Consider the following 18,624-nt stretch of genomic DNA (forward strand, 5'->3'; position numbering starts at 1 on the left):
AAATTATATACAGTAGCTCCCTCCCTTATCTCCAATTTTACTTTCTGTGGTTTCAGTTACCAGCAGTCAACCACAGTCGAAAAACATTAAATGGAAAATTCTAGAAATAAACAATTCATAAGTTTTAAATTGCATGCCATTCTGAGTACATGATGAACTCTCTCACCGTCCGGCTCAGGACATGAATCATCCCTTTGTCCAGTATATCCACCTGACTTTATCTCATCATGTAGACACTGTGTTGTATCACACATCATCACAAGAAGAGTGAGTATAATACAGTAAGGTATTTTGAGAGCAAGACCACATTCACATAACCTTTATTACAGTTGTAATGACAATCAGGGAAAAGATAGGGATGAACACGCTAGAGTGGAACTAATGATTTTATTTAGCAATATCTAATCAATCTATTTAGCAATATGCAATAGCAAAAGACAAAGGCAATTAATAGAATATGCTAATGACAGAAAGTAAAGGTGGTTAAGACTAAAAGATGCCAAAGAAGCTCACCAAACCATAGGAAAAAACACTAGAACAGTCAGGAATCAAAACCTTGCCTGGTCTGCAGCTGAGAGAGACTCAGGCGTCTCCTACTGCTGCTTGCTAGTTCCCAAGAATGCTAGCATGATGAAAAAAAGAATCACCAAAGATGGATGACAAACACACTGCCAACCGAGGTCTGTCTTATATCTCCTTTTTTTTCAGATGTACACTAGAGCCAAGCTCCTTGTTCCTGCCTCCCTCTCAAGGAATGGCCAGTTCCAGGAGGGATCGGCAGTCACTGTGAGAAAAAAATATTGCTTATCTGGCTGAAGACCCAGCTAATTCGGACAAATAATAATTACTGTTCTCACCTGGGACCATTGGCCCAAGGCCTTCCAAAGCCTGGCAATATGCCTGTCACGTCATTCTGATATAACTTAGTTACTTCTCCAAGTCATTTGCTGATGTGGGCAAAACAGACAGAAAGCAACATCATCCCGTATCTCTCCTGCTGGGAACTAGATGAGGGACAAATTTTCTTAAACCTAAGCTAACCAGTATCTCACATGCAGTCTCTCAGGGGAGGGAACCACACAAGCAGTCTCTCATGTGAGGGAACAAAAAGCTAACTAAAAGCTAACTAATACCTCACATGCAGTCTCTCACGTGAGGGAACCTCACAATGCAGTCTTTCATGTGAGGGAACCCCACATGCAGTCTCTCACGTGGGGAAACAGAGGAACAAAAACTAATCAAAAGCTAACCATAACTCAGGTGCAGTCTCTCACGTGAGGGAACCCCACATGCAGTCTCTCACGTGGGGAAACAAAGGAACAAAAACTAACAAACAAAAACTCATATCAGCCAATGAAAGCAAATTTTCCTCAACTTCCCTCCAACAGAATATTGTTATAATTGTTCTTATTGTTGTTAATCTCTTGCAGTGCTGCAGTACCTATAATTTAGAAATTAAACTTTATCATAGGTATATATGTAAGAAAAAAACATAGTATGTATAGGGTTTAGTACCACCCAGTTTCAGACATCCACTGGGAGTCTTGGAATGTATTTCCCACAGACAAAGTGGGACTACCCAAAATAAAAGGATGGTACAGTGGAAAGAACACAGGCTATAAAATCACACAGAACTCCTCTGCCATTTACTAGGTAGGTATATTACCTTAAATAAGTTATTTAAAACCTATCTGTGCCTCAGTTTCTTCTAAAGCACTTAGCAAAATGCCATACATAGGTGGCAATCAGTAATAAACTAATGACCTATAATTAATTATTCCATTTATAGCAGAAGACAGTAGGCTTTAAATTATGTAAATAGTCTCCCTTTAATCGAGCCAGTCACTAAACCAGAAAACGTTAGATTTTTCATATAGGTAGTTATGCCCTGCAAAGTATCCTGAAAGCAGTTGTGGGGACAGAGCCCCAGAGAGTAGTTTACAGGCTCTCGGCCTCACGTGGAGGGGTGCTGGCTCGGGTGGTGGATGGCCGTCGGCTGTGGCCGGTTAGCCGATTGGCCGCTGATATAACTGCTGCGGCTACAGAGGAGAGCCAAGGACTGCCGAGGAGCCGAGCAGAGCCAAGGAGAGCGGAAGAGGAGAGCGGAAGAGGAGAGCGGAAGAGGAGAGCGGAAGAGGAGAGCGGAAGAGGAGAGCGGAAGAGGAGAGCGGAAGAGGAGAGCGGAAGAGGAGAGCGGAAGAGGAGAGCGGAAGAGGAGAGCGGAAGAGGAGAGCGGAAGAGGAGAGCGGAAGAGGAGAGCAGAAGAGGAGAGCAGAAGAGAGGAAAGGAAGAGAGTGGAGGAGAGTGGAGGAGAGTGGAGGAGAGTGGAGGAGAGTGGAGGAGAGTGGAGGAGAGTGGAGGAGAGTGGAGGAGAGTCGTCGGTCGGTTGGCGGAAAGGCGGATGGCAGGTCGTGTGTCCGGTGGGCCCAGCCTCCAGTGAGACCGTGGTGGTATGGCTCCCCTACCTACGGCTCCGTGGGTGTTCCTTTTTGGCCTCACCATGTCCTGCGTTCTTGTGTGGGGAGCGGGAGCAGAGACCCCGCAGGCCGCCCCGCCTGAAAAATAGCGCAGCGAGCAGGCTTCCTCACACGACACAGTAAATTAAATGAATTAAAATTATTTAACAGTAAAATGGAAGGAACGCAACTTCTTCCCTCAAGCATAAATGTCAGTTAACCCTACACTTGGAGCACCACTATCCACTTTTAAGAGAAAGAATTTAGTAGAGACCAAGAGGATGGTACAAAGCTGGCTTTGTGATAATTACAGAATTCCACAATAGCTGTCGTGCGGGAGACCCTGCTCGCTGCGCCATTTGTCGTGCGGAGCGGCCTGCGGGGTCTCTGCTCCGGCTCCCCACACAAGAACGCAGGATATGGTGAGGCCAAAAAGGAACACCCACAGAGCCATAGGTACGGGAGTCATACCACTATGGTCTCACTGGAGGTTGGGTTCACTGGACGTGCGACCTGCTGTCCGTTTTTCTGCCAACCAACCGACGACTCTCCTCCACTCCTCTCGACTCTGCTCCTCTTTCCTCCTCTGTAGCCGCAGCAGTTATATTAGCGGCCCATTGGCTAACTGGCCACAGCTGACGGCCAATCAGCCACAGCTGACGGCCATCTACTACCCGAGCCAGCACCTTTCCACGTGAGGCCAAGAGCCTGTAAACTACTCTCTGGGGCTCTGTCCCCACAATAGCATTTACAAGTTCCTTTCTGGAACCTAGATAAGATGATTTTTGACTGAAAACAACAATAAAATTTAGAAATAACAGTTTACTGTCTATGGTTACCAAAATGTATCTTAATGACTCTCAATATTAAAAGAACATTACATAAACCTCAAAGATAAAATCTTTGCAAACTTTTGTCTACAAACACCATTGAATAATTAATATCAACCAATACAAATGCTGAAATAATAAATGTATTAATGAGTTAATTAAGTATAAACGTATCTTTAAGATCAAATAAAAATCCCTTATATGTCACCACTCCTGAATCCAACCAATAGTACACTAACTGATTCATTTCAAACTGCTAGAAAAATGACTTCTATAAATTTCCCTTCTCTCTTCTTCTTAAGCAGTTGTTTGCTTAAGGACGCCCCAGTGCATAGGCAATGAGACCAACCCCTGCCACCATAAAAAAAGAGTTGTAAAACAATTTGAATAGCACGCAAGCTACAAACCTATATGTCGTGCAGGAGACCCTGCTCGCTGTGCCATTTGTCGTGCGCGGAGGCCTTCTCGCCGCGCCATCTTTCAGGCGGGGCGGCCTGCGGGGTCTCTTCTCCCGCTCCCCACACCAGAACGCAGGATATGGTGAGGCCGAAAAGGAACACCCACGGAGACATTGGTAGGGGAGTCATACCACTATGGTCTCACTGGAGGCTGGGCCCACCGGACGCATGACCTGCCGTCCGCCTTTCCGCCAACCGACCGACCGACGACTCTGTTTACAGGCTCTCGGCCTCACGTGAAGGGGTACTGGCTCGGGTGGTGAATGGCCATCGGCTGTGGCTGGTTAGCCAATTGGCCGCTGGTATAACTGCTGCAACTACGGAGGGCCAAGGAGAGCGGAAGAGGAGGGCCGAGGAGAGCGGGAGAGGAGAGCCGAGAGAGAGAAACAGAGTCAAGAGAGTGGAGGAGAGTCGTCGGTCGGTCGGTTGGCGGAAAGGCGGACGGCAGGTCACGCGTCCGGTGGGCCCAGCCTCCAGTGAGACCATAGTGGTATGACTCCCCTACCTATGGCTCCGTGGGTGTTCCTTTTCAGCCTCACCATATCCTGCGTTCTGGTGTGGGGAGCGGGAGCAGAGACCCCGCAGGCCGCCCCGCCTGAAAGATGGCGCAGCGAGAAGGCCTCCGCGCACGACAAATGGCACAGCGAGCAGGGTCTCCCGCACGACACTATAGTAATTTAAAAAGTATGGTATTGGCATAAGGAGAGACATAAAAACAGGAGAGACATAAAAACCAACAAAATAGAATAGAGAATAAACCCTCCATATATGGTCAAGTTATTTTCAATGAGGGTGCCAAACCCATTCAATGGGGAAAAGGACAGTCTTTTCAATAAAAAGTGCGGAGAAAACTGAATATCAAGTGCTAAGTAATTGTTGTACCCTTACCTTAGACCATATACAAAAATTAACTCAAAATTAATCAAAGACCTAAATGTAGGAGCTAAACTATAACACTCTTAAAAGAAAACTTTGGGGAAAGTCTTCATGACATTGGATTTGGCGATGATTTCTTGAATGACACCAAAAACAAAAAACAAAGATAAATTAGACTTCACGAAAATTTCAAAATTTTGTGCATCAAAGGACATTAACTACCAAGAGAGTGAAAAGGCAACTCAGTGTGGGAGAAAATGTCTACAAATCATATACCTGATGAGGGATTAATATCCAAAATATATAAAGAACTCCTAAAACTCAACAGCAAAGCACGAACACCCCAAGTAAAAAATGGGCAAAGGACTTGAATAGACATTTCCCCAAAGAAGTAAAAGGGTTCTGGTAACAATTCCAATGGGGAAGGTTCCCCCACACAACAAACAATTCTTGGATACCAACAGATGTGAGGAGAATTCAACTAAATTCTGATACTATCTACCAGGAGATAGATAGCATCAGATTCCACAGGCTAATAGTCTCAGTCCTACAATACCACCCCCACCCACCCACAACTTCAGATGCCAGAAGCAATTCCTGTGCGTCTGACTGACTACCTATAAATCAGAGGCTCCCAAGCTACTCCTCAGGTTCAATTAATTTGCTAAAGCAGCTCTCAGAACTCAGTGAAGCTTTTTACTAACTAGATTACTGACTTACTATAAAAGGATTGTAATGCAGGGTCTCAGCTCCCACTCCTGGCAGGTGAACGGAGGATATGGTGAGGCCAAAAAGGAACAACAACGGAGCCATAGATAGGGGAGCCATACCACTATATTCTCGATGACCGCTGGTCGACAAAGCAAACATCGGCAAGTACCCCAACAAGGGGTCTTCCTGCACCCCAGTCTTGTGGCGGCCAGGCAAGACACAGGACGTAGGATCAACATGATCCGCAATGTAATCCGCTTGCTAACTGCACTTGCTGGCCGCAATCCGCACTTGCTAGCTCAGCCACGGCAGTTGTATTAGTGGCTAATGGCTAACTGGTCACAGCTGATGGCCAACTAGTCACAATTGATGGCCATCTACTACTCGAGCCAGCACCTTTCCATGTGAGGTCAAGAGCCTGGAAACTGCTCCCTGGGACTCTGTCCCTACCAGGATGTAATTCAGGAACAGCCAGATGGAAGAAATGCAAGGTATGGGGAAAGGACACAGGGCTTCCAAGCCCTCTCCAGGCACACCACTCTCCCCAAATCTTGTCAATGTGTTCACCAACCTGGAAGCTCTCCAAACTTCATCCTCTTGGGTTTTATGAAGGCTTCTTTACTAAGGCATGACTGATTAACTCACTGGCCCCTCCCCCGTCCCTGGAGGTTGCTGGGTGGGACTGAAAATTCCAACCCTCTAACTACATGGTAGGCTCCACTAGCAACTAGCACCCATCCTTAAGTGCTTTACAAAAAGTCAATTAACATAACAAAAGATATCTTTATCACTCTCAACACTTAGGAAATGCCATGGGTTTTGGGAACCATGAATCAGGAACCATGGATAGATGAAAGCTAAATATAAGAAATATCTATTTGGTCATTCAGATGACCAAATAGATATTTCTTATAAGTCACAATATCACAAGATATATAAATGACCATTAGCACATAAAAAGATGTTCAACATCATTAACTATTAGGGAACTACAAGTCAAAACCACAAGGAGAGGCACAGCCAGATGGCTCAGTTGGTTTGAGTGCGAGCTCTGCACAATAGGGTTGCCAGTTCGATTCCCGCATGGGGTGGTGGGCTGCGCCCCCTGCAGCTAAGATTGAGGGCAGCAACTGGACTTGGAGCTGGGCGGCACCCTCCACGGCTACACTGAAGGACAATGAGTTGGAGCTGATGGGCCCTGGAGAAACACGCTGTTCCCCAAAATTCTGCAATAAAATTTATTAAAAAAAAAAAAAAAACCCACAAGGAGATACAACCACACCTACCAAGATAGCTATAATTGAAAAACAGAAAATAACAAGCATTGATGAGGATGTGGAGATACTGGAACCCTCATACATTGCTGGTGGGAATGTAAAATGGTGCAGCCACTGTGGAAAACTGTTTACATAGCAGTTTCTCAAGAAGTTAAACATAAAACTACCATATGACCCAGCAATTCCACTCCTAGGCATATATCCAAAATAATTAAACGCAAGGTCTCAAATAGGTATCTATATACCAATGTCCACAGTAACATTACATACAATAGCTAGAAGGTGGAAACAACCCAGTTGTCTATCCACAAATGAATGGATAAACAAAATGTGGCATATACACACAATGGAATATTATTCAGCCATGAAAGGAAGTTGATATATGCTACAACTTTGACGGACCCTAAAAAAATTCTGCTTAGTAAAACAAAACAGACACTGATGGACAAATATATATGAATCCATTTATATAAGATACAGAGAGTAGTCAAATTCAGGGACAGAAAATAGAACAGTGGTTACCAGGGGCTGGAGAGGAAAAGAGGAGGTACTATTTAATGGTACAGAGTTCAGCTGAAAATGATGAAAAGTTTTGGTATAGATATCACACGGCATTGTATAAACAGCATTGTGAGTGTAATTCCACTAACTTGTACGCTTACAGTTAAAATTATGAATATGTTATGTATATTTTACAATTTTAAAATGCAACAGAAGAAAAAACAGTATTGACAGCATTAGTTAGTGTGGAGGGCAGTGGGGAGGACTGGTCAGAAAAGAAAACACTGTATCTATGTCCTTATAAAGACATGGAATACATGTATATCCAAAAGGATACACACAAAAAAACCAGAAGAGGATGTTCTCACTGCATATATTTGTCTGTACCTTTTTAATTTTATACCTGTGGCTGTATATTTATTACGAAAAATAAAGAGGAAAAAAAAGAAAACACTGGAATGGGTCTTAAAAGTAATCTAGTTCAATTCTCTCACTTGACAGAAGAGGAACTTGAGCAGCAAACACATTATGCTCTTGCCTAAATTCAAACACCCAATCAGGGAAGACCTAGAGTTAAAGCAGAAGCCAATAAAGAAAGGTGTATTTTGTAAGAAAGAAAAGGTAACCACAAAAAAGAAAAAACACTTTTTAAAGAATTTTAGAGTGTACTCTACAAAAAAGCAAATACACTGGATTCACCATGAAAGATAATTAAACAAGTCATGGGTAATCCTGGGTATCAATTCAGGATTAAATAAACAAGTAGGAGAAAAATACGGACGAAAGAAAAATGGGACTGGTAAACATGGAGAGGAGTAGTAACACCTTACCAAGTGCCTGAAGATTTCTTGGAAAGACTAATGCTCCTTGGATGCTCATGCCACTCTCCAACCCAATTTCCCAAAAACGAACAAATATCTCACCCAATGACTCTGCCCTCGCAGTTTATCATTTGATTCTCCTACTATTTCTTCCCATACAGCAGCCGTTCGGTCAAAAGAACAGGAAGCCAAAACCTGTCCAAATTCAGGATGGGCCCATGTCACACGCCACACAGATCCACTATGCGTCTAAGGAATTAAAAACAAAAAGACAAAAAACTGAGTTTACTCATGTTTCACACATATAAGATTTTACTTGAAACAGAATTACACATATTTTTACTTCAGTAAAAGGAGAAAGCTATTAAATTTAACATTTAAATAGAAAGTTAAATTCTAGAACTTTTTAACTTCAACATATTCTATATTTAGCATTGGAGCCCTTCTGGAATCAAGTTCTTCTAACATTTTACTAATAAAGAAAAATCTAGCTGGATAAAGTTGACGTCTTCCAGTGCTAATAGTTAGAGACCTGCTTCAGAGTTTAGCCAGAACAAGCTTTTAAACAGATTCTACCAGTCCACTAATTTTTATAGTTGCACATTATCTGTACAGTAAACATCCACCTATTAAAATAAATAAGACTGATCAAATTTGCTTCAAAAGCCTAACATTATACAGAAACTGGAGAAACAAAATTCTTACATCATTCTGATATCAATCCAGACAAGACCATTCCAGAAAGAGGCAGTGGGTGATCAAATACAGAGAAGCCCAAATCCTTGTATTCTAAGAAAACAATTTAAACCTCAGTAGCAGTATCTTTATACTATATGAAAAATGTCGAATCACTATTCTTCCACTCTTCATGTTGACAAAAAAAAAAAGAAAAAAGGACAGACAGGTCTTAAAGAATTCACATAAACAGAATTTCACTTGTGCTTTCCAATAAAAAATACCCTATGACAAATAGCATCAGTCCACCAATTACATCTACAAAATTTGTTTCATGCTTCTGCGTATCTAACACTTTTACACTCAACAATCTCAGAATACTTTCATAATCTGTAATTTCTACGTGGTAACAACGTCATCATCCAAAAGTAAACTTTACACCCTTATTTAATACCCTTTGTTTTATCCAGTCTTTTTCTTGTTTCACCTTTAATTCTTATTTATACAGACTACTAACTTTTAAAAAAATGCATTAGGGCATGAGATTTTGTTAAAATGTCGGATTCCCAGTGAAGTGCGATCTAGCTAACGAATAAGGATCACACAAAGATGTTCATCACAATAGACAACTTAAATAAAGCAAAACACAGTACATTTATTGATATATTTATGTTTTATTGCTATTTATGTTTTTAAAGAGCCTTTGAAAATATACCAAAGTATTTATGAAATATTTTAAAATTTTAGAAATAGGCGTTTTCTTTTGAAATGATAAAAAAGTTTTGAAACTTGATAAGAGGTGGTAGCTGTGCAACAGTCAGTGGAGTAAAGGCCATTGAACTGTTTACTTTAAAAGGATTAATTTTATGTTGTGTGAATGTCACCTCAATTTAAAAAAAATGAAGGGCAAAAGATTTAGACAGACACTTCAACAAAGAAGATACATCAATGGTGAATAAGCACATGAAAATATAATCAATATCTTTAAAAATTAAGGGCACATGGGCTGGCCCGGTGGCTCAGGCGGTTGGAGCTCTGTGCTCCTAACTCCGAAGGCTGCCGGTTCGATTCCCACATGGGCCAGTGGGCTCTCAACCACAAGGTTGCCGGTTTGATTCCTCAACTCCCACAAGGGATGGTGGGTAGTGCCCCCTGCAACTAAGATTGAACACGGCACCTTGAGCTGAGCTGCCGTTGAGCTCCCGGATGGCTCAGTTGGTTGGAGCACATCCTCTCAACCACAAGGTTGCCAGTTCGACTCCCGCAAGGATGGTGGGCTGCGCCCCTTGCAACTAGCAACAGCAATTGGACCTGGAGCTGAGCTGCACCCTCCACAACTAAGACTGAAAAGACAACAACTTGAAGCTGAACAGAACCCTCCACAACTAAGATTGAAAGGAGAACACCTTGACTTGGAAAAAACTCCTGGAAGTACTGTTCCCCAATAAAGCCCTGTTCCCCTTCCCCATTAAAATCTTTAAATTAAAAAAAATTAAGGGCACACAAATCAAAACTCAATGAGATACCACTTCACACCTATTAAGATGGCTATAATCAAAACAGAGAAAATATCAAGTGTATGGGAGGATGTACAGAAACTGGATCCCTCATATATATTTCTTGGTGGGAATATAAAGTGGTACAGGAACTTTGGAAATTTGGCAGTTTCTTAGAAAGTTAAAACATATACAACTCGGAAATTTTACTTCTTAGTACCTACCTAAGAGAAATAAAATGTATGTCCATCCACACAAAGATATGTGTAGCACGTTCATAACAGCATTATTCATAATTGGCAAAAACTAGAAATAATTCAAATGTCCATCAACTAGTGAATGAATAAACAAAGCATGAGTTTTTCTACACAATGGAATACTCCTCAGCATTATGAAGACTCGAACTACTGACATATACCACAACATACAGGAACCTCAAAAACATGCTAAGGGAAAGTAGCCATATAAAAAAAACTACATGTTGTAGAATTCCATTTATATGAAATATCTAAAAAAAAAAAAAGGTAAAAATATACAGGCAGAATACAATTCAGTAGGAGTTTGGGGCTTGGGAGGGGAATGGGCATTGACCCCAAACGGGCACAACGGAATTTTCAGGCTTGATGGAAGTATTCTAAAACAAAATTGTGATAATGGTTGCACAACTATATAAATTTACTGAACTGTACATTTAAAATCAATGACTCTTAAAGTATGTATAATTCTACCTAAGTAAAGCTGTTTTTAAAAAAAGCAAGAAATGGGGCCGGCCCAGTGGCTCAGGCAGTTAGAGCTCCATGCTCCTAACTCTGAGGGCTGCCGGTTCGATTCCCACAAGGGCCAGTGGGCTCTCAAACACAAGGTTGCCAGTTCAACTCCTCGAGTCCCACAAGGGATGGTGGGCTACGCCCCCTGCAACTAAGGTTGAACACGACACCTTGAGCTGAGCTGCCGCTGAGCTCCCGGATGGCTCAGTTGGTTGGAGCGCGTCCTCTCAACCACAAGGTTACCGGTTCGACTCCCGCAAGGGATGGTGGGCTGTGCCCCCTGCAACTAGAAAAGGCAACTGGACCTGGAGCTGAGCTGCGCCCTCCACAACTAAGATTGAAAGGACAACAACTTGAAGCTGAACGGCACCCTCCACAACTAAGATTGAAAGGACAACAACTTGACTTGGAAAAAAGGCCTGGAAGTACACAATGTTCCCCAATAAAGTCCTGTTCCCCTTCCCCAATAAAATCTCAAAAAAAATAAATAAAATAAAAGCTTTAAAAAAAAAGCAAGAAATGAAACTATGTATAAAACATCACAGCCATTAAAAATATGTAAATGAAAAAAGAAATAGTAAAATGCTAAAAATAGTTATGTTAGAATGCTATGGAATTACAAATTTTCTTACTCTCAAATTTTCTAAACTGTATTTCTGTTATTTTAATAATGAAAAGTGTTAAAACATAAAATACCTTTTAAGGAAAAGTATAAATTTTATAATTCTCTCAAAGTTGAACACCAAGTCACTGATACTACCAAATAAATAGTAAACATTTCAATTTTTAAAAATCACTGTAAACATAAATACTAACCTTCCAGCTAGCAGTACAATGCCAATCTCCATTTTCACTTTTATCCCAGACCTGTAAAAAATTTAAAAAGATATTTTATACAAAGAATCCCTAAAAAGTAATGTGAAAAACATTAAGACTGAATCAGTATTAGGGAAAAGGAGATGAACATGAATTCACAAAAGAATACAACCAGTACGTTAACATTCATTCATTCAATGTATTTATTGAGAACATTGCATGTGTCAAGCACTGGGCTAAGCACTGAGAGGAGAAGGAATCTGTGCTCTACTAGGTAATAGAGACAATTACAATTACAGTCACGTCTTGTTATTCGATGTAGTTATGTTTTCTGTGTTGCCCTGAACACTGAATTAGTGAATACCAAACTACTGCTCCAAGGGGAAATACCAGGTGAGAGTCATAGGAGCCTCTGGTCACAACATATTTGTCAACCAATCAATACAGCACCTTGATTTCTGCGTGTATCTGTTTTAAGACACTTTATTTAGTAAACATTACTGATTCATTAACACTGAACTCACAGCCAACAGCACTATAACTCATGCCTGAATGAAGCTTCCCTAATACACATTTTTCCCTAAAGCACATCACAGCCTTTTTGTGCTTAGGAACACTAAACAGTTCTTCAGCACTACACTTAGGCATCATTTTAGATAGTGAAATCACCAACAAAAAGAACAAAAATGTGAAAAACGTGGCAATAGACAATGAGAAGGACACTTGTTTATAGTATGATAGCCAAAATAAGGCAGAGTGTCACCCTGTTCGACTTCAACTGGGAACATGCACATTAAGCAACTCCAATTTTTTACCAGTCTCCTCATGTCAGCAAATAACTGTGAAGATTTCCAGGTTATAAACAAACTTTAGAGTAAGAAAATTCAGAAATACAAAATCTGCACATAATGAGGATCACTTATATATGTAACAAACAAAAGCAAAATATTAAACCTTACTACCAACAAAAAATACAGATTACAATAACAACATGACATTGTAGCCTGTTTAAAAAATGTAATGATAAACAGTATGGTTTTCAAAACACTAAGAACAGAATTACCATATGATCCAGCAATTCTACTTCTGGGTTTATACTCAAAAGAGTTAAATGCAGGGTCTCATAGTGACATAAGCATCATGGCAGATGGAGAACTCCATCATGGAGAACTCTTGGTATCTCACCTTAAAATTATAAGTCGGACAAATATAATTCAACGAAGGATCCCCTGCTCAACACACAAACAGGTCTTTCATGAAAGATCCTGAATAGCCAAAGCAATCCTGAGAAAAAAGAACAAAGCCAGCAGTATCACATTGCCTGACTTCAAATGATACTACAATGCTACAATAATCAAAACAGTATGCTGTTGGTAGAAAAACAAACACACAGACCAACAGAACAGAAATGAGCCCAGAAATAAACGCGCACACATACTGGCAATTAATTTTCAACAAAGGATCCAAACTATACAATGGGAAAAGGAAAATCTCTTCAATGTCGGGAAAATTGGAAACCCACATGCAAGAGGATGTAACTAGAGTGTTGACACCATACATAAAAATTAACTCAAAATGAATTAAAAGACTTGAATATAAGACCTGAAATAAAATGCATAGAAGAAAACATAGATACTAAACTTACGGACCACTTGGTCTCAGAGGGTTTTTTGTGAACTTGACCCAAAAGACAAGGGAAGCAAAAACAAAAAACAAATCAATGGGACTACATCAAACTAAAAAGTTTCTGCACAGCAAAAGAAACCATCAATAAAACAAAAAGGCAACCAATTGAATGGGTGAAGATATTTGCAAACGATACCTCTGATAAGGAGCTAATATCCAAAATATACAAAGAACTCATACAACTCAAAAACAAAAAAGAACAAATACTACAATAAAAAAATGGGCAGAGGACCTGAACGGACACTTTTCCCAAGAAGACATACAAACGGCCAGCAGACATATGAAAAGATGCTCAAATTCATGAGCTATAAGGGAAATGCAAATCAAAACCACAATGAGATACCATCTCACATCTGTTAGAATGGCTACTATCAATAAAACAAGAAATACGTAGAGGCGAGGACGTGGAGAAAAGATAACCCTAGCACACGGCTGGCAGGAATGTAAATTGCTGCAACCTCGATGGAAAACAGTAAAAAATTAAGAATAGAACTACCTTACATGACCCAGCAATACGTCTTCTGGGTATCCACCCGAAAAATTTGAAAACATGTATTTGTAAAGATGTATTTGTAAAGATGTACATATTTGTACATATTTATAAAGATATATGTAGCCCTATGTTCACTGCAGCATTATTCACAATAGCCAAGACATGGAAATAACCTAAGTGTTCTTCAATCAATGACTGGATAAAGATGATGTGGTACACATATACGATGGAATATTACTCAGCCATAAAAAATAAAATACTACCATTTCTGCTAACCTGGATGGATCTTGAGTATCATGCTAAGTGAAATAAGTCAGAAAAAGACAAGAACCATAGGATTTCACTCATATGTGGGATATAAAACAGAAAGCAACAAAGAAACTCATAGACACAAACAACAGTACAGTGGTTACCAGCAGGAAGGAGATGGTGGGGAGGATAAAGAGGGCCAATTACAAGGTAACGGAAGGAAACTAGACTTTGGGTGGTGAGCACACAATGCAATATACAGATAATGTATTATAGAATTGTACACCTGAAACATGTTATTAACTGCTACCCCAATAAATTTAAAAAACAAATAAAAGGAAAGGTCTCAAAGAGTTATTTGTACATCCACATTCATAGCAGCATTGTTCACAATAGCTAAAATGTAGAAGCAACCCAAGTCCACGGACAGATAAGTAAAAAGTGGTATATACAATACATGTAAGGAAATATTTAGCCTTAAAAAGTAAATTCTGACATGCTACATGTACAAACTTCAAAGACATGCTAAGTTAAATAAACCAGTTAAAAAAAAAAGAGAAATGTATGAGTCCACTTACATGAGGTACCTAGAGTAGTCAAATTCATAGAACTAGAAAGCAGAATGGAGGATAGGGGGAATGGGGAGTTATTGTTGAATGGATACAGAGTTTCATTTCGCAAAATGAAAAAGTTTTGTAGATGGTGGTGATGGTTGCAGAATGGACCTTAATACCACTTAACTGTACACTTAAAAATGGTTAAGATGGTAAATTTTGTTACGTGTATTTTGCCACATAAAAATTTTTTAAAGGAAAATTGTAATTATGCCCAACATGGAAAATAATGCTATCAAATCAATACTCACACTGGCAGTGTATAGAACAACCTTCAAAAAGGCAATTTGTCAATTATTCTCAAAAGCTTTTAAAATATTCACTAATTTCTCTACTGGAATGAGCCTAAGAAAATCATCCAAAATATATAAAAAGCTAAATTAATGAAGATCTTCATTGCAACAGAAACAGACAAAACCTACAAACTGAAAGATCTACTAAAAAATTCAGTAATAAATGGATAATAAGAAAAAAAGTATGGACTATTCAGTTAACAGACATTAATTAATACAATATCCACAAGAGTCAAAAGGTAGGATAAACAAAATGTGGCGTATACATGCAACAAAATTATTATTCAACCCTAAAAATGAAATTCTGATACACTGTACAAATATAAATGAGCACTGAAAATATCACAGTAAGTGAAATAAACAAGACACAAAAGGACAAATACTGTATGATTCCATTTATGAGGTACCCTGACTAGTCAAATTTATGAAGAGAGTTGGAGGTAACCAGGGGTTTAGGGTACAAGGGAAGAGGGAGTTACTAGGTACAGAGTTTCTGTTTAGGATGAAGAAAAAGTTCCTGAGATGTACAGTGGTGATGGTGGCACAACAATGTGAATGTTGTGCTTAACAGCACTGAACTATAATGTACACTTTCAAATTGTTAGTTTACCACAATTTAAATAAATAAAAAAACTTAAAAAAGTAGTGATTCCAAACCTTTTACAGGTTAAAAATACTATATTATTCGATGGATTTGCGGCACTACTCTTTTTTAAAAAGGAAAATTAGTTATAACTATCTTTGAGGGATCAACGGTATCAAACTTGATGGTTAAAAACAAGAAATACAGTCTTTCAGCTTTTCAGTTATTTTGGAGCTGTTGAAAATTCAAATACTCCACACTCCAGCTTTCATCTTCAAGTCTATTATCGTTTACCCTTTATCTCTTAAATTCCTAAATCCCAAGTAGTATCATCCTAGTATAATAGAAATTCTTATTTTCAGAGCAGTATACAGACGTGTAAATAAACTTTAAGAAACACACCCTCCAATTCCTCGAGTGAGGAACTTCATTGAATATAAATGAATCTGCAATTTTCTTTCATCGCGAAACAACGTAAGCCTCCTATCGGAAGACAAAGAGAATAACCTCCCCAGGTGAGGGACGAGGCACACAGAGCTTGAGAACACTACGAACTGACTGTCCTACAAGACCCAAGTCACAGTCGTTCTCACTGAACAAGAGTGGTTAACTTATTACAGATATTGCCAGAACTCCGCGGACAAACCAACCCTACTGGGGACTAGGGTGAGGTAGCTCGCCGACTCCCGCCTAAACGGACCCGATACTGCGTACGCAGGAACTCGGAGGGCTCCCAGCGTCCCCCAGCGGCGGGGGCGCGCACGTGACCCAGAGGCCCGCCCAACCCGCCCGTTCTACGCACGCGCAAGGCAGCACGGCCCCCTGAGGTGGCTGTAACCCCTCAGTGAGGGGACGAGGATGGCGAAGCAGGCCACTTGGCTGAGGTTTGCCGCCTCCCTGGGGCTCCAGGTCTTGTGCCTGGCAGCGCGCCTCAATATCGGGAATAGTCCCGATTCCACGCACGTGTCCCTCCGCTCACGCTCCCAATCCCCTCCTTCGCGGCTCAGCCTCGCCCCAAGGTTCCGCGCGCACCTTGACGCTCTGGTCGCTGGAGCAGGTCGCCATTCGCCGCCCATGGAAATCGAAAGAGACATCATGGATGAGATCCTTATGGTCCGCTGCGATGCTGCGTGCCACAAACATGGCTTCCGCCGGGCACGCACCTCTTCCGTCTACCCCTCCGGCGTCTGAAGAGGGCGGCCGTGGCAGAGCGTGGACCGCAGTCCACCCAGACCCCGACGCCGGGACGTGCACGTCTCGTATTGCCTGCGCGCCCCCCACCCGGCCCGCCCCTCGTCCCGTCATGCCCCGCGAGGCCGCGAGGACCACGCCTGATCCGTCTGAAGGGGACCTGCGGTGGACAGCCGCCAAATTCAAGCAGATGGGCTTTGCGGTGCTTTAATGAAAGTAAAAAGAACTCATTGTTAAAGTATAGAAATTAAGAAAAATGAAAAAGTTAAAATGCTATCCACAGTCCTCAATCTTGAGTCAATTTTAGTCAACGTTTCGATTAGTTTCCCCCGCTATACGGGCTGAGGGCTCAGAGTGAGTGTAGAAGACGGGCTTGGATTTGATCAGGAATGGAGCTTAGCTGAAACAACTAAACAGCAAGGGAAAATGGAGAGACGCCTAAAGATTTGACTGAGGAATCCAGGCTTAGGTAGTAGCCGATAAACGCAGACAGGAGGGATGGAGTTGCGCAGGAGAAAGTGAGGGGTTACGGAGGTCGAAAAGCAGGTGTGAGGGAGAGAGGAGGTGGACGATCGGAAGTAGTCAAAATGTTTAAAGATTTCACATGTAGAAAAGGCTTGGAGGTAGAACAGACAGGAACCAGGATGAATGCAATGGGATAGTAGGAATTACAAAGTTCTCCAGGTAGCAACTTAAATCACCTAGGAGAAGGAGGACAGGATCCGAAATGAACTGGAAGAATGATGAGCCAGAGTTCTCAATGAAGGAATAAGTCAAATGGGCGGGGTGGGGGGGGAGGGACACTGGGAAGGAGACCAGTGAAGAAGTCCGCAAATCAAGGATTTAGCCAAACCCAGTAAGTGGAGGAATGTTCTGCAAAGAGGTTAACAATTTAGAGGATTTTGTTTATCAGACATTCCAGAAGGCTTAGTGGTAGAGTCATTTAGAATAGGAAACAGTGGAAGATTGGGTGAGGGAATGAAAGTAAAAAAAAATAATAATAATTGAAAATGAGCCTGCCAAAGAGGGTTTGTAGTATTTTAATATTAACCAGGCCTGACAAGAAAGTGAGGGCATGGTGAGATTAACAAACTAGAAAGTTTTCAAAACAATTAGTCCCAGCTGTCCCCTGATGGATTACATAGAAACCAGCAAAGGGAGGTGGAGAAATGACCTAGCCTTTCTGGAATTTTCTTTACTTGCTTTTTTTTTTCCACTGAATATGAATGATAAGATTTTATTGGTACTTTAAAAGACAGACCTCAAATCTGTGAGTTGCAGGTATGATAACTAATAATTGTAATTGCTTTAAGATTAAAGACTAATTTCTAAAGAAAGTACTCACTGTCTATAAAAGTCCAATCAATTTATAAAAGCTCCAAAACTTTAAAAAAATTTTTAATTTAAATATTTTTAAAGTTAAATTTAGAGACAGTAAACAAATCAGAGGTTACCAGAGATTATCTGGGTGGGGGATTAAATAGATGAAGCAAAGGGGATTTTTAAAAATAGACTTTATGTTTTATAATAGTTTTAGGTTCACAGCAAAATTGAGCAGAAAATACATGTGTTAACATATACGTACCTACCCTCTGTAGGTATGCTTCCACGAAGGTGTGCTTCCACGATATGCAGATTATTTTGAGCTAAAGGCAAAAGAGACATTAGGGGCTCAAGGGACGCTTCTGCCCCTCCCCTTTATCTAGAGGAATTTGAATTAGGGGTCTTGGTCATAATAAGAGATCAAAGAAAACCCATATGGCAGGGCAAACTACTGATTACTGAACATGTGCTCTCCCTGCAATTACCTTCTAAAGTCCCAAGGTGCCTT

General features: G+C 40.8%; 1 protein-coding gene across 3 annotated transcripts in view; it reads right to left on the reverse strand.

The window, feature by feature from the left end:
• SEH1L (SEH1 like nucleoporin) overlaps positions 1 to 16,896 on the reverse strand; it is a 37,574-nt gene extending 20,678 nt beyond the window's left edge. Inside the window, exons 1-3 of one of the 3 annotated variants that reach the window (XM_074340415.2) lie at positions 16,635 to 16,896; positions 11,685 to 11,735; positions 8,033 to 8,179 (exon numbers count right to left, since the gene is read on the reverse strand). In XM_074340415.2, the coding sequence (XP_074196516.1) occupies positions 8,033 to 8,179; positions 11,685 to 11,735; positions 16,635 to 16,745 (309 nt within the window). In that variant the 5' untranslated portion in view covers positions 16,746 to 16,896. The remainder of the gene's footprint in view (positions 1 to 8,032; positions 8,180 to 11,684; positions 11,736 to 16,634) is intronic. The other 2 variants (XM_019718226.3, XM_019718227.3) reach the window with 2 other exon arrangements.
• Positions 16,897 to 18,624: the final 1,728 nt, after the last annotated feature.

The sequence above is a fragment of the Rhinolophus sinicus genome, chromosome 4 (genome assembly GCF_057876585.1).
Source record: "Rhinolophus sinicus isolate RSI-liver-muscle chromosome 4, RSI-T2T, whole genome shotgun sequence".
Taxonomy (NCBI): Eukaryota; Metazoa; Chordata; class Mammalia; order Chiroptera; family Rhinolophidae; genus Rhinolophus; species Rhinolophus sinicus.